Raw genomic sequence first — 16857 nt, forward strand, 5'->3', positions numbered from 1 at the left:
TTGATTCAAAAAGTGAGTATGAACAGAGTAAACTGAAGTGACTTGTGGGGCAAGGCCAAACAGGATCAGAGGGCCTTCTCGTGAGTCTGCTCCTGAACAAGGTGGCAATTAACAGGTCAAGGCAGTTGGAGGGGGGCACTTTACTTTATTTAATTGACATAAAAAGTGAATGAGTGGAAATCTTTGCTCTGTATCTAACCCCCTCCCCATTGTTGTACAGTCCTGCAAGTGTTTGTGGTGAAAAGTGTCAAGGGAGCTTTCTTTTCAGCTACATAGTAGCTATCTGTTGTACTTATCCTGGGAGTCACTAACAGGGACAGTGTTGAGTGTGCTTCAAGTTAGTTTAAAAGAATAGGTGATTTACTTTTAACAGAGTAATTTAATTTCTCTAATTTGAAAGAGTCAAGGCAACTTCACACTGATCCTGAGCTAGGATTATAGAATCCCAACAGTGTAGAAGCAGGCTATTTGGCCCATCTAGTTCTCACCTACCCTCCAAACAGGATCTCACCAAAACCAACCCATGCTGTAACCCTACACTTCCCATGGCTAATTCACCCCACCTGCCCAGCCCTGAACACTACGGCAATTTAGCGTGGCCACTCCATCCAACCTGCACATATTCAGGCTGTGGGAGGAAACTGGAGCACCCAAGGAAACCCATCCAGACACAAAAAGAGAGTGTGCAGACTCCACAGACAGTCACCCAAGGGTGGAATCAAACCAGAGGCCCTGGAGCTGTGATGCAGCAGTGCTAACCACTGAGCTACCGTACTGGCCAAGCTATACATGTCTTGGAAGTGTTTAAATGAGATCTTCACCTTGCAAATGTTAATCCAAGCAGATGGAATAGACAGTACAACCTGAGATCAGTCTTTAATTTCAGAGACATGGCTTTGATCATTGTGAGATGAAAGATTCAGGCACTGATAAGATACCTGGCACAGATTCTTTGCACACGTACACACAAGCTGAGACCAATGACGGCTGGGGACTGATGGTTCGAAGGATTTCAGCCCAATGCTCAGTGTGCTGAGTATCAAATACACTGACTGCGAGGAAGGTCAGATTAGTGTTGCACAGGGATATTGATGATCAGATATGCTGTAAACACCATTCATGAGCATTCTGGAACATGTGTAACCATGGTGACAAGGTGAGAGATTGTCGCCAGTCCTGAGGCATCCAGGGCCACTGCCACAGTAAGGTGCAGCGTTCTGGGTGAGGCATCATAGCCAAGTGGCGCCCGTCAGCAGAGCACAAAGCAGCAATTCCCAGTGGTGACCCATTAGGATTCTGGGGATATTTCTCTGTAGGCACACCAGAATCATCACAGTAACGGATTGGAGCTAGGTTCCTCTCGGTCACTTGCTTCAGCATAGAGTCCGACTCAAACTGCATGTAACCTACAAAGGAGACAAGAGAGAGAATGAGTTGCACTCTACCAACTTTGTTGAGCTCAGTGCCTACTCTCTGGGGTCACCAGTTCCAGCCCCTACCGTAATCACAGCATTCAGCCTAGGCTAGGCAACCACAGATAGAGTCCCAGGTACATGGTAGTAAGCACATAGTCCTAGGAAGTAATCCTGAACACAGGACAGGGGCATTCAGAGTTCAGCAGTCCTAGGCCTATCCATCCTACTTGAATGACTTATGTACAGATACATCCAAGCCTCTTTGCTAACGCAGTCTTTCGAACAGCAGTGTTTAGTGTAAAGAACATGGAGGGGCTGCATAAAGTGCATCACCTCAAACCTCTGCAGTGAACATTATATGCCAACTTTATCAACTTATCAATGCCCTAATAAATTTCTGATCTTGAGGGGCAACTTCTTCACTCAGAGGGTGGTGTGTATAAGAAGTGTGCTGGCAGAGGAAGTGGTATAATTATAAAACATTTAAGAGACATTTGGACAGCGACATGGAAAGGAAAGGTTTAAAGGGATATGAGCAAAGTGCAGGCAAAATAGACTGATTCCATTTAGGAAACCTGGTTGGCTTCGACACAGGGTCTGTTTCTGTGCTGTATTTGATACTCAGCACACTGAGCATTGGGCTATGCCCTCCTCATAGTCTACCCTTGCAAATTTTGTTTCACCTGCAAACTTTCTAATTGTCCCCTGCACATCAACATCTGGACAGGACTGGCAGCTTAATGTTCCAAGGTATATATGCTACAAGAAGGGTAGAACAGGATGCAAGATAGAAGGGGGAGTAGCGTTTTTAAAAAAAAGGGATAACATTACAGCTGCACTTAGAATCCTTAGTGTGGAAACAGGCCCTTTGGCCCAACAAGTCCACACCAACCCTCCGAAAAGCAACCCACCCAGCATCCTACCCTGTCATCCTATATTTACTCATGACTAATGTACCTAACCTACACATCCCTGAACACTATGGGCAATTTAGTATGGCCAATTCACCTAACCTGCACAGCTTTGGATTGTGGGAGGAAACCGGAGCACCTGGAGGAAACCCACGCAGACACGGGGAGAATGTCTGTGTGAAGTTTGCACAGTCGCCCGAAGCTGGAATTGAACCCACATCCCTGGTGCAGTGAGGCAGCAGTGTTAACCACTGAGCCATTGGGTCCAGGTAAGTTATTTGGGTGGACTGAGAAATGAAAAAGGGATGAACACCTTATCAGGAAATTGAGCAGGAAATTGAGAAGCAGATATGTACAATCTCAGTTATCTGTAAGACTAAGACGGTGGGTTATGGTAGGGGATTTTAACTTTCCAAACATAGACCGGGACTGCCATAGTGTCAAGGTCTTGGACAGCGAGGAATATGTTAAGTGTGTACAAGAACATTTTCTAATTCAGTATGGATACCTACGAGAGAAAATGAAACTCAACCTGGTCTTGGGAAGTAAGGCAGGGCAGAGGTATCAGTGGGGGAGCACTTTGTGGCCAGTGATCATAATTGTATTAGTGTTAAAATACTGATGGTAAGGGGTAGACTAGATCCAAAAAGTTAAAGTTCAAAATTGGAGGCATATTGACAACATTACACAAGAACTTTCAAGTTAATTGGGAGCATAGTTGTAGCAGAAAAGCTGATGGCAGCTGGAGCAGAGGCTGGTGCAATGTAAAAAGTTTCCATACTTCAGCAGATGAACCCTGGCTGACTTTTCTCTCCGAAATCGCTCCTGCCTGTAAGAACTTGGTTTTGAATTTATCTTTTTGCGAAGAGGTATGTTTATGGGATATTGCTGGGTTGGAACAGTTATCTAGTACAGAGAAAACACAATTATCTAAATACTAATTATCCAAAAATCTGATTATCCGAAGGAGATCTCCAGGTCCCGATAGAAACATTACATCAAAGACGTGTTTCCAACAGTGATCATGCTTTTTGTCAACAGTGATTAAACAGGCATGGTCTCCAAATGACTGACCTCCCAATTTCTCTCTCTCCACACACTTTCCCTGGAGTTCTACATAGGGGTGTACCCTAATACCCAGCCTTCCCAGGAATAATCTCTCCAACATTGTCACGTGCAGGGCAAACATGGAACATGTCAAAAATTTGCTGTAAAAAGTTGTGAGAGGGGCTGGGCCTGTGTCTGTGCGCTATTTGGAGACTTACCCCACAAAGGCAGCAGCAGCAGTATTGTTGTTGGTATGCAATCCAGATGCACCGGAGAGTGGATGGGGGGGGGGGGGGGGGGGGGAAGCTCGCGGTTTGTGCTGGGGAGCGGGGTTGGACCGGGTGGGGAGTTGGGGTTGGAAGGCCTTTAGGGGGCGGGGTGTGGTGGGAGCCAGGGGCAGGGTTGGAAGGGATTTAGGGGGCGGGCAGCGGGGTTGGACCAGGTTGTGGGGTGGTGTTGGACGGTGGAGTGGGGGGGGGGAACGGGGGGGGGCAGTGTTGGCCATGGAGTCTTGCGCGCTGTGCTGCTGCTGCTAGTCTCCTGAACGAGAAGCAGACTTTAAAACTCCGAGCCCCAGAGGAAAGGCATTTCATCGATTTTCCAAATAATCTATTATCCGAACGAAACAGTGTCCACCCATCACGTTCGGATAATCAAGTTTCCGCTGTAAATAGTTAGTTTTCTTAAATTCCGTTTTCTTTTGTTAGTGTTTCAACTGTAGTGTTTAAATAAACCTTGTTTTCCTTAAAACTGAGTGGTTTGGCATCACACGTGGATATCCACTTCACACCTGCGTTTAGAATAATAAACAAGTCGGCTCTAGGCCACCTTCTAAAGATATTTTGAGGGGGTCTAGCCTGGTCCATAAAACGCCCCTAACAAAAGAATTGTCACCAGTACTGCCCTCTGTTTTTCTTTCTCCCTCCCATAGTGCAATGGGCTTGACTGTTGCTGCACTCCAAGGATCCATCACCATCACTGATATCTGCAGTGGACAATCAGTTAGTCAGTAGAACCTAGAAAACAGAACATTACAGCGCAGTACAGGCCCTTCGGCCCTCGATGTTGCGCCGCCCCGTCATACTAATCTGAAGCCCATCCCACCTACACTATTCCATGTACGCCCATTTGCCTGTCCAATGACGACTTAAACACACTTAAACTTGGCGAATCTACTACCGTTGCAGGCAAAGCATTCCATACCCTTACTAGTCTCGGAGTAAAGAAACTACCTCTGACATCTGTCTTATACCTATCTCCCCTCACTTTAAAGTCGTGTCCCCTCGTGTTTGCCATCCCCATACTTGGAAAAAGGCTCTCCCTGTCCACCCTATCTAACCCTCTGATTATCTTATATGTCTCTATTAAGTCACCTCTCAACCACCTTCTCTCTAACGAGAACAGTCTCAAGGTCCCCAGCCTTTCCTCGTAAGACATTCCTTCCATAACGGCAACATCCTAGTAAATCCCCTCTGCACCCTTTCCAAAGCTTCTACATTCTTCTTATAATGCGGGGACCAGAACTGTACACAATACTCCAAGTGTGGCTGTACCAGAGCTTTGTACAGCTGCAGCATAACCTCCTGGTTCTGGAACTCAATTCCTTTATTAATAAAGGCCAAAACACTATGTCTTCTTAACAACCCTAGAGTCGGACCTCTATGAACTCCACACTACCTGCCTGTTTCTCTGGCTGCCTGGTGAATTATTAGGGATTAATAGTGAACATGCAGAGGCTAATACTGAAAGCAGGAATGTTACGAGATAGGGAGACGAGGGGATAAATGGTAGGGCTGCAGTTTAGAAGGATTCAAAGTTAGGATGTGTTACAGCCTTTCACTCAACAATCTGGAAGCTAAGGTTTCAGACGCACGGTGCATCTCAGCCACCTACAGCTCAGGCTGGAGTGTAGCAGAACGGTCAGTCTCTCACCTTCTCCATGGGCCACCCAGATGCCGAGAGTTGAGCCTTCCATTCCCTGCAGCAGGATCGAGCAGCTCTCCAAAATGGTCACTGTGACAAAGCGCGACTCAAAGCGCCTGGACCGGTTGTGGGTCAGCAGCACGCCCTGGCGTAGTTCACCACCTGAAAGAGATATTAGTCACACATTCTGCAACCAACTCCTGGGGCAAAGGACTCCCTTTCAGCCCAGGTCACTGCTCTGACACAAAGCTAGCAGGAAAATCACTAAAATTACCAAGTCAACAGTGTCATCTTTAAAGTCAAAACTGATCTTTGTGGTTACCTACAGAAAGGTAGGAATGAGAAGTATAAAAGTCAGGGGCAACTCTTTCTCCGCACCCTTTGGTCTTCCATTTATAATCAAGATGTTAAAAACATCAGACAGGGAGCACATACATTTAGAAGATTGAGATCAAAGCTGCAAATCTTTTAAAATTTTAAAACATATTTATAAATTAGAAGACTGGTGAACTTAGTTGGTTAGATGGCTAGAGTAAGGGGCTAAGAAGAATTCCAACACCAGGGAACAATTCCTCTTCTGGTGGTGATAGACCCACGACCTGCCTCGACAGTGTTTGAAATGTTTGATTTAAGGGAGAGAATTTAGCATTTTAGGAAGAAGCAAGTTAAATGATGTAAGGCAGGAATGTCACAGGTCGAATATCAATGCCGACACAAATATAAGAAAAAAGGTTCGAGATCCATGCCGTGTTCCTTGTGCAATGGAACGACTCCAGTTCGAGATGTGCTCACCGTCTATTGGTTCGCAGTCAACGTCAGAAACCACCCAACCAAGCAGCGCCATCAGCTGACAGCCGTTACACACTCCCAGGCTGAAGGTATCCTCTCGAGAACGGAACCGGGAAAACTCAGCACGTGCAGCAGGATTGAATCGTACGGTTGCTGCCCAACCTGTGGAAGAGGAAAGGTGAGGGATATTAATGGATCGGAGCTGTGCACTGCAGCACTGACAAGCAGATCAGATCGTCAATCAGGTACAAGATAACTGTTCCTACATTCCTGTGATTAAATACTCATATTCCATTTGATTAAACGTTCCTGCTTTGTACTCCAGGATGATTAAACATCTATTTCTATAAAATTCCAGGATTAAAGTAGCCCTCTTCCTTAAATAGTCCCACTCCCAGGTGATTAAACATTCCAGTTCCTACATTTCTCCTACCTTTGGCCGAGCCGAGGACGTCTGCATAACTGAATCCTCCGACAAACACCACTCCACGGAAAGAGTCCAAACTCATTCCTGCACAAATATCTGTCATTGTCACATCCCAAACCTACAGGAGAATGGAGTCAGGTTTTACTAAGCATCTATCACGACATACACACTATCATCCCTGCAATTCTGATATCACCCACCTGGGTTACTCACACTAGTTTCTTGTATTCAAGATGGTGTTGATGCACAACAACACTTTGCAAGCTCTCTACAGCAGATCTTATTCTTACACATCTTCCAATCATTCTGCTCTTTTAAACCTCAATTCGAAGTCTGTTAAAATCACTAACAACGCTCTCTTAAATCTGTTTGCAGGTCAGATTGTCCCAATACAGACACTGGATCTGGGAGGAAACCTATCAGCTTGTGGCAGGTCCGATGTAATGGACCTCAGGGAAAACCAGGACAGAGGCCCAACGAGTCCTGGAACGGTACCTTACCCCATGGTGACCCAACTTTGAGGAAGGCTGCCCCATCCCGAGGAATTCCAATCAAACTAATTTCCAATTCCAGGACCTAGACCTGTGCTGTCCTCTGCAATTATATCCTTGACTGCCTGACCCACAGGCCACAATCAGCGAGAATAGGCAACAGCACCTCTTCCAAGATAATGCTCAACACCAGCACCCAGAAAGGATGTGTACACAGCCCCGTACTATACTCCCTGCACACTCATGACTGTGTGGCCAAATTTCATCCTAACTCCATCTGCAAGTTCGCTGATGACACCACAGTTGTAGGGTGGATCTCAAACACTGAGACAGAATACAGGAAAGCGATAGAGTGCTTGGTGGTGTGGCGTAAAGATAACAATCCCTCCCTCGACATCAGCAAAACTAAAGAGCTGGCCATTGATTACAGGGAACAAGACGAGGGTAGGCCTCACCCGTCTACATCAATGGACCTCAGGTAGAGATGGTAGAGAGAGTCAGGTTCCTGTGAGTGACAATCACCAATCTGTCTTGGTCCACCCACATTGCTGCAAGAAAGCACAAAAACGCTTCTTTTTCATCCGGAGGCTAAAGAAATTCAGCATGCCCATAAAGACTTTTACTGATTTTTGCAGGTGCATCACAGCTTGGTATGGTAACTGCTCTGCCCAGGACCGTAAGAAACTACAGAGTTGTGAACACAGCCCAGTCTGCTATCCAAGCCAAATTTCCATCTATTAACTCCATCAACATACTTCTCACTGCCTTGGAATGGCACTCCCAGCCTGGATATAATCTCTTCTAATCTTTTGTCAGGAAAGTTTAAAAATATATACCAACAGATTCAAGAACAGTTTATTCCCTGCTACTATTAAACATCTAAGTGGACCTCTCAAATTTAACACTGACCTTACTCTTTGTGCACTCTCTCTGCAACCATAACATCCCATTCCTCACTCTGTTCCATTACTCTTACGGACTTGGTATGATATGATCTGCCTGTACTGCATGCAAAACAAGACATGTTCCTTGGAACATGCGACAATAAATAATCAAATCCATTACAAACCAGCCGACTCCCAATGTACCATCCAAAAGATACACTGCAGAATCTCAAGATTCCTTCCACAGCACCTTCCAATCTCAGGACCACTTCCATTGGACAAAATAAGTGCAGCAGATACATAAGACAACCCACCGTGCCTGCAAGCTGCCCTTCAATTCACCTGCCGTCCTGGTTTGGGATATACAATTGGGAATTTCTTCAGTATCAGAGTCAAAATCCTGAAACATCCTCCCGAAAAGCACAGTGGATGACTGTGCATTCTGAAGACAGCAGCAGTTCAACACAGCAACTCCCCACCATCTTCTCACTGCTTTACCTTACCAGTTGACACCCTGAACCCAAAGAGGGCGAGTCCTGTGCAACAACCCACTTGGACAGGCAACGGATTCCCCAGTCTCCCACCCCAGCTGCCTGCCCAGGGGTTGCAAATCCGCCTGGCAGAGGAAACTGTTCACTTCCGATCTATTTCCTCTCACCTGGAATCCAGCCATGACAAGCGATGCCACCATCTCCCTGTCACCATTACTTCCCTCTTCATGGATTACTGCTACTCGCGGCTGTGGCAAATCTGCTGACATGAAATCAGGTGTAATAGTCAGATGTTAAAGAGGACCGAAAGATCAGTAGCAGGTTTGTAACGTATGCATCAACTAGTACTGACATACGCTAGAGCGATATCACCGAGCATGGGCAGACAGCACCTGAGATGGACTGGGGGGTGATCACAAGCTGTGGTTCCAGAGTGCAACGCTCTCATATTTACCTAAACTGGTTGATAAGCTGAGTCTGTTAGCTGGTTGGAAGCTGAGTGTGTACCGGGGAGCAGTGCGATGCTCCAAACTGCTTTCTTCCTCCTCTACACATGCCCTATTAGACTGTAGCCTCTCCAGGCGAAAACTGGTTTCCTCCCACCAGGATCGGACAGTGGCTGTTCTTTCTGACAGAACCTCTTCCCCATTCACTCGCACCGTTATCTGGAAGAGAACATTTTTAAAAAATAAACTGGGCAACAAATCCAAATGAAATCACCCCATTATACCCTGTGTGCAATCCTGATCAACATCTGTGCCAGATATGGGTCAGGCAGGAATTATTCTCAGCTCATACGCTGGTCTTGATTGGTATACTGAGCTGAAGTGGATATCAGAGCCTTAGCTTGTGCAGCATGGTTTAATGGACAATCCTCAAGGCCAGAGCTGCTGATTGTTGCTGACGGTGTCAACCCCACACATTCAGCACAGACTGTAGATGGAGGCCAAGATCCTCCAGTGCTGTGGGGAAAACCCGGAATCCCTACTGTGTGGAAGCAGGCCATTCTGCTCTATGAACAGCATCTCACCTAGGCTCACCCTATTCCTGTAACTCTCTATTTGCCATGGCTAATCCACATATCCCTGGTCATTTGCTGCAGCTACATATTAACTTTGTGTTCATGGACGGTGACACCCACACCCAGATCTCTGTACCATAGCATGTTGCATTCTCCGCATTTAAATAAAATTTACATTTTTCCACACATCCTCCATTTACCAAATTTAGCCCAGCTATTTAAAAAAAAAACGACATGCCTTTCCATGCTCTCATCCTCCTAAAACTTCCTTCTCTAACCATCTTTCTATCATTAGCAAATTTAGCAACAATCCATTTGGTCCTCTTATCAAGTATTTAATATACTTTGTGAAAACATGAGGCCCCAACACTAATCCCTGTTGCATATCACTCACTGCATCTTGTCAGTCTGAAAATGACCCGATTCCTATGCTGTTGCCGATAGCCAACCAATCCTCTATCCAGACAATATGTTGTAGCCTGCACCATAGACCTGTCATGTGGTACCTTGTCATGGAATCAAACAGCAGAGAAACAAACCCTTCAGTTCAATTCATCCGCGCCGACCAGACATCCTAATCTGACTTATTCCCATTTATCAGCATTTGGCCCATATCTCCCGAACCCTTCCTAGTCATACACCCATGCAGATGCCTTTGATGTATGGTAATTGTACCCGCTTTCACCACTCCCTCTGGCAGCTAATTCCATACATGCACTATCCTCTGCGTGAACAAGTTACCACTCAGGTAATTTTGAAATCTTACCCCTATAACCTTAAACCAATAACCTCTAGGTTTGGAATTCCACCACTCTAGGAAAAAGACTGGGGCTACTCATCATATCCATGCCCCTCATGACTTTATATTCCAATGCTCCAGAGGAGAAAGCCCCAAACTATTCAGCCTCTCCTCACAACCCAAACCCTTCTCAAGTTTAACCACATCTATCTCATAGAAGGACGACTAGAATTGAACACAGTATTCGAAAATTGACCTCACCAATGTCCTGTACAGCTACAACATAACATCTCAACTGCTTTACTCCATGTTCAGACCAATAAAGCAAACGTGACATACAACACCTTCATCCCGTCTACCTGCAACTCCACTTTCAAGGAATTATTTACCTGCACCCCGAAGTGGTTCTTTCCTCTGTTTGGCAACACTCTCCAGGGTCTTACTATTAACCGTGAATCCTGCCCAAGTTTGTCTTACCAAAATGCAACACCTCATATTTAAATTAAACTCATTCTGCCACTCCTTGGCTCACTGACCCAGGTGATTAAGATCACTTCTTTACTATCCACTGTACGACCTATTTTGGCGTCATCTGCAAACATACTATCAAATGGCTTCCGGAAAGCCAGGGACACCACATCCCCCAACAAATTTACTGTTCCAGCAGCAGGAAGAGTGGGAGCTCTAACCAAAAATAACTGTTGTTAAAGCAAGGCTTTTCGATTTATATTTCTTGTGTATCATGTGATTAATTAAAGGTTTAATTGGTTAATTGAATAAGACCAGAGCATACAAGTACTAGAAATTATTTAGTTCATAAATTGTACAAGTTAAGTAAGAAGTCATGACTGGACAGATGATGCGTTGTAGCTGTATGATGTGGGAGCTGGCTGATCCCATTGTGAACGGCAGTGACCACATCTTCAGCAAGTGTTGGCTCCTGGAAGAACTCCGGATCAGAATTACTGATCTGGAATCTGAGCTTCAAACTCTGCAGCACATCTGGGACGGGGAGAGCTACCTGGACACTTTGTTTTAGGAGGCAGTCACACGCAGTAGGTTAACAAATTCAAATTCAGTAAGTATTCAAGGACAACCGGGTGTGACTAAGTGAGGCAGGTCGGAGGATTCTGAGTTCAGGAGTGCAGGAGCCTCAGCCCTTGACCTTGTCCAACAGATACGAGATTTTTGCTCACTGTATGGATGAGGAAAAGGGCTGTGGACAGGATGAGCCAGTTGACCACGGCACCATGGTGCAGAAGGCCATTCAAAAGGGGGGAACAAAAAGACAAGTAGTTGTTATAGTGGACGCGAAAATTAGGGGGAACAGATGGTATCCTATGCAAGCCGGATTGGGAGTCCCTCATGGCGCGTTGCCTGCCCGGTGCCAGTGTGCAGGACATCTCCGACCGGCTTGAAAGGATTTTGGAGTGGGAGGCAGCAGATCCAGTTGTTGTAGTCCACGTTGGGACTAACAGAGACAAAGATAAGGTGGAGGACCTGTTTGGAGATTATCAAGCACTAGGAAGGAAACTGAAATACAGGTCCTCAGATTACTGCCTGAGCCACGTGCCAATTGGCACAGGGATAAGAAAGTTAGGGAAGTAAACACATGGCTAAGGGATTGGTGTGGAAAAGAGGGATTCTATTTCGTAGGGCATTGGCATCAGTTTGGAACCAGGTTTGGGGGGGGGGGGGGGGGGGGGGCGGGGTGGAATGGAATCTGTACCTGAACCGATCTGGACCCAGTGTTCTGAAGAAAACGATAAATTGGTTGGTCACTCAGACTTTAAACTTCTGAGTCGGTGGAGGGGGCCAGCGAAAGCGACAGGAAGTATGGAGTTAATGGAAAGATAAGCACCAGAATAGCATGTGCTGGGTTTAAGCTTGAGGCAGACTAGGAATGAAGCAAAAAGGAAGGATAACTTAGGACATTTTATGATTTCTGATATCTCTAATAATAAGCTAGCATTAAGGCACTTCATCTGAATGCTCGTAGTATTCGTAACAAAGTAGATAAATCAACGGCACAAGTCATCGTGAATGATGATGTGATAGGTATCACACAGACATGGTTGCAGGGGGTTCAGGAATGGCAGGTAAACATTCAAGGATTTATAACTTATCAAAAAGACAGGGAGGTGGGCAGAGGGGGCGGAGTTGCCTTGTTAGTTAAGAATGAAATTAAATCTATGGCATTGAATGACATAGGGTCTGTGTGGGTGGAGTTGAGGAACCTCAAAGGCAAAAAAACCATAATGGAAGTTATGTACAAGCCTCCTAACAGTGGTCAGGACCAGGATTGAACAGACTATGTTGTTTTACAGATTGTGCTGGTCGATGACCGGGACACAGCAGCGAAGTCAGAGCTGAACCAACGAGCAGCTCATCCTGTAGATCTCAAGCTTGACTGGGTTCCAGGAAAAATGCCCCAGAAGGTGAGGAAAAGGGGATTTATGTATGGGAGGCAAGGGTGAGCTTTCATCAATGTCCAAGGTTAAGATCCAGCCAACGGAAGAGGCTGCAAGACACGCTGATTTTCATTGTTCATTCACAATTGGCAGTTGGGCTGTGTGTGTCCAGGGGTGCATGGAATGGGGATTGAGGAGAGTGGATCCAGATTATCCCCGATTTCTCAAATCCTCAAAGTGGTAAGCTACCCCCTCTGCAGGATCCCAAACGATGCTTGTAACCACAGTATTGTTCTGTCTGGTCTAGTCAGTTTTTGGTTAGCAGGGATTTAGTGATGGCAAACCACTTGAACGTGCAAAGAGATTTATCCTCATTTACTATCCCCTACAGTCCAGAAGAAAGGAGAAACTGAAAGAATAAATCTAGCAGCAGAGAGGGAACCCAGGCTTTATGCACCAGCAGAAAGCAAGCTGTATCTAATAGCTGCAACACCAAAAGCCCCAACTTCAACAACTGAAAGCAAGACTAAAACCCTGGCTCTGTGAGCCTGACTCCACGCACCCATGCTTCTTTTGCCCATTTTGTTTAAGTTTTAAAAAAACCCAAATCTTTACTCTGCTTTCCACGGAGCAGGCACCCCACCACCAGGTTTACAGCATCTCTCTTGGAGAACCAGAACAGACAGATTCCCCTTTGAGGCACATTACATCACAACTGTTGTAATTGTACCCACCTCTACTACTTCATCTGGGCAGCTCATTGCATAAGTGTACCTAACCTCTGTGTGAAAAGTTAGCCCCTCAGGTCCCTTTTAAATCTTTCCCCTCTCACTTAAACCTATGCCTTCCAGTTTTGGACTCATCCACCAAAATATCTTCGCTATTCACCTTATTTATGCCCCTTATGATATTATAAACCTGCAGGAAGCTGACCCTCAGCCTCCTGCACCAGGGAAATATGTTCCAGCTTATCCAGCCTATACTTATCACTCAAACCCTTCAGTCTTGGTTATGTCTTTGTAAATCTTTTTTGCACCCTTTCCAGTTTAATAACATCTTGCCTAAAGCAAGGCAACCCAGAATTGCGCACAGTACTCCAGAACTGGCCTGAGAAGTGTCTTGTCCAGCCACAACATGGTGTCCCAACTCCTGTACTCTCTGCTCTGACTGAAGGCAAGTGTGCCAAATGCCGGCTTCACCACCCTGTTTATCTGTGTCGCTACTTTCAAGGGACCTGCACCCCTAGGTCTCTCTATTCGACAGCACTCCCTGGGGTACCACCATTAACTGTGTAAGTTCTGCCCTGGTTTGTCTTACCAAAGTGCAACATGGACGTGGAACACTACAGCGCAGGAAAGCGCCCTTTGGCCCATGATGTTGTGCCGAACATGATGCCAAATCAAACTAAACCCTTCTGCCCGCCCTCGGTCCATGTCCCTCCATTCCATGCATATTTTTGTGCTTATCTTAAAGTCCCTAATTGCTCCTTTGCCCCTATTGTATCTGCCTCCACCATCATCCCAGACAGCCTCCTATCACTATGTAAAATAAAACTTGTCCCTCATGTCTCCCTTGCAGCTTAAATGCATGCATCCCTCCCCCACCCCCACCTCCTGAACATCACAGTCAGGCCTGCAGGGACTGACCAAACATCCCTGCCACCGCCCATTTTAATCTCCTTTCCCAACATGACTATCCTTGGCTGCCTCCATTGCCACAACGAATCACACTGCAAATTGGAGGAACAACACCTCATCGTCTGCTTGGGCAGCCTACAGACCAGAGGACTCAACCTTGAGTTCTCAAATTTCAAATAACCTCCCTTTCTATCCCTAGACTCCCTTTCCAACCCCTCCCCCTCCCTTCCACATTCCACCCTGACACCAACCGGATTCATTTCTCCCATTGACCAACCAGGTTGTACCCTCTACCTATCACTTATCCCCACTTCACCACCCAGCCCCCACCACACCCTTTATCTCCAGTTTCAACGACACCCACTCCCAATTGTGAAGAAGGGTTACACCCGAAATGTTGACTTCTGCACTTCCAGATGTTGCCGGTTTGCTGTGTTCTTCCAGCCTCCTGATTGTCAACTTGCAATTCTCTATTTGTCAAGAGCATTTCTGGGCACCTTCTTTCTCTCCTAGTTCCTTTCTTGCCTAATGTTCCTCACAGGCCCTGTCTGATTTTAGTTTCCTCAACCTTGTGCTGCTTCTTTCCTTTTGACTTAATTCACAACCTCCGTCATTTCCAAGAGTCCCTTACCTTGCCATCCTTGTCCTTCCTTCTCACTGGAACATGCCAGACTTGGAACTCTACCAGCAGGTCTTTAAACAGTTTCCACATGTCAAATATGGAATTGCCTGATAACAGCTCCTCCCAATTCACACTTCCTAGCTCCTGCCTAATGCTGATGTAATTTGCCCTCCCCCAGTTGAGAACCTTCCCACAAGATCCTGACATCCTTTTTCATAGCTATCTTAGAACTTGAGTTGTGGTCACTGTTTCCAAAATGCTCTCCCATTGAAAGGTCAGTCACCTGGCCACACTCATGAGCCAACACAATGCCCAATATAACGCCTCCTCGAGCTGGACTATCCAATACTAATTCAAGAAACCTCTTAGATGCACTTGATTAGATTAGATTAGATTCCCTACAGTGTGGAAACAGGCCCTTTGGCCCAACAAGCCCACATCGACCCTCCAAAGAGTAACCCACCCATACCCATTCCCTCTGACTAATGCACCTAACACTATGGGCAATTTAGCGTGGCCAGTTCACCTGACCTGCTCATCTTTGGACTGTGGGAGGAAACCAGAGCACCCAGAGGAAACCCACGCAGACACGGGGAGAATGTGCAAACTCCACAGTCACCAGAGGCTGGAATCGAACCCAGGTCCCTGGCGCTGAGGCAGCAGTGCTAACCACTGAGCCACCGTGCTGCCCCTCCCTCTTGCTCTAAGGGATTCCCAGTCAATCTTGGGGAAGTTGAAGTCACCCACTATGATATTTTACCTGCCTACACATTTGCTCCACAATCTCTTGGTGGCTGTTGGGGGGGGGCTTATAGTATAAGCCTATCAGAATGTTTGCACCTGCCTTTATTTTTGAGCTGTAGCCATACTGCCTCAGTGGATGAGCCTTCCAGCATGTCCTCTGTGTGCAGGTGTAACATTCTCCCTGATTAGTAATGCAACTCCTCCACCTCCTTTACCTTTCTCCCTGTCTCGTCTAAAACAACGAAACCCTGGAACGTTCAGCCCTGTCCCTTCCTCAACTAAATCTCTGTCATGGCCACACCATCATAGTCCCATTAACTGACCCCGGCTCTAAGCTCATCTGCCTTTCCGATAATACTCCTTGCACTGAAATAAACACACTTCAGCCCATTTAGCACCATGGTGTTCATTTACCTGTCTCTGCCTATCCTTTCATTTTGATTTACTGATCTTGGCATCTACCTTCCACTCTTAGCCCTGCACTTGCTGACCTGCTGCTCTGGTTCCCAGCCCCCTGTCACTCTAGTTTGAAACCTCCCAAATAGTTCTGCAAGATTTAATTTATCCAAATTAAACTCAATCTACCTTTCCTTGGTCCAATTGATCAAGATATTTAAGATAACCTTCCTCACTGTCCAATATGCCACCAATTTTGGTGTCATCCGTAAAATTACTAATTATTCCTCTTATGTTTTCATTCAAATCATTTTATATGAATGATGAGCAACTATGGACCCAGCAGTGTTCCTTGTGGCACACCGCTGATCACAGGCCTCCAATCTGAACAACAACCCTGTCTCCTATCATCAAGCTATTTTTGCATCCAATTGGCTAGCGCTGTCTACTAACCAGTCTACCACGCGGAACCTTATCAAAGGCCTGATAAAGTTCATGTGGACAACATCTACCGCTCTGCCTCCATCCATCTTCGTGGTCGCCTCTTCAGAAAAAAACTTGATCGCCTCTCACAAACGTGATTTCCTACGGACACAGCCATGCTGACTATCCCTCATCAGTCCCTGTCTTTCAAAACGCATGTGGATTTCTCTCAGTATCTTCTACAACACCTTACGTACCACTGACATCAGGCTCACCGGTCTGTCGTCCCTTGGCTCTTCATTACAGCCTTTCTTGCGTAAAGGCACAACATTAGCCACCCTCCATTTTCCAGCACCTTACTTGTGACTATCAATGATTCAAATCTCTCTCTTAGGAGTCTTGCAATTTCTTCTCTAGCTTCCCACGATGTCCTGGACTGCACTTGATCAAGTTTGAGAGATTTATTTACCTTTACGCATTTTAAGA

The 16857-nt window shown here is 46.0% G+C and overlaps 1 protein-coding gene across 3 annotated transcripts in view; it reads right to left on the minus strand.

The window, feature by feature from the left end:
- Window positions 1-852: 852 nt before the first annotated feature.
- The window catches only part of pfas (phosphoribosylformylglycinamidine synthase), an 82830-nt gene continuing 66825 nt past the window's right edge, over window positions 853-16857 (minus strand). For 2 of the 3 annotated variants that reach the window (XM_043694627.2, XM_043694629.2), the window contains 6 exons: window positions 8833-9043; window positions 8546-8640; window positions 6519-6630; window positions 6089-6247; window positions 5306-5458; window positions 853-1406 (listed from right to left, as the gene is read on the minus strand). In XM_043694627.2, the coding sequence (XP_043550562.2) occupies window positions 1096-1406; window positions 5306-5458; window positions 6089-6247; window positions 6519-6630; window positions 8546-8640; window positions 8833-9043 (1041 nt within the window). In that variant the 3' untranslated portion in view covers window positions 853-1095. The remainder of the gene's footprint in view (window positions 1407-5305; window positions 5459-6088; window positions 6248-6518; window positions 6631-8545; window positions 8641-8832; window positions 9044-16857) is intronic. The other variant, XM_043694628.2, reaches the window with a different exon arrangement.

The sequence above is a fragment of the Chiloscyllium plagiosum genome, unplaced genomic scaffold (genome assembly GCF_037043375.1).
Source record: "Chiloscyllium plagiosum isolate Xiang-an unplaced genomic scaffold, Cpla_swu_hap1 HiC_scaffold_50, whole genome shotgun sequence".
NCBI classification, from domain to species: domain Eukaryota; kingdom Metazoa; phylum Chordata; class Chondrichthyes; order Orectolobiformes; family Hemiscylliidae; genus Chiloscyllium; species Chiloscyllium plagiosum.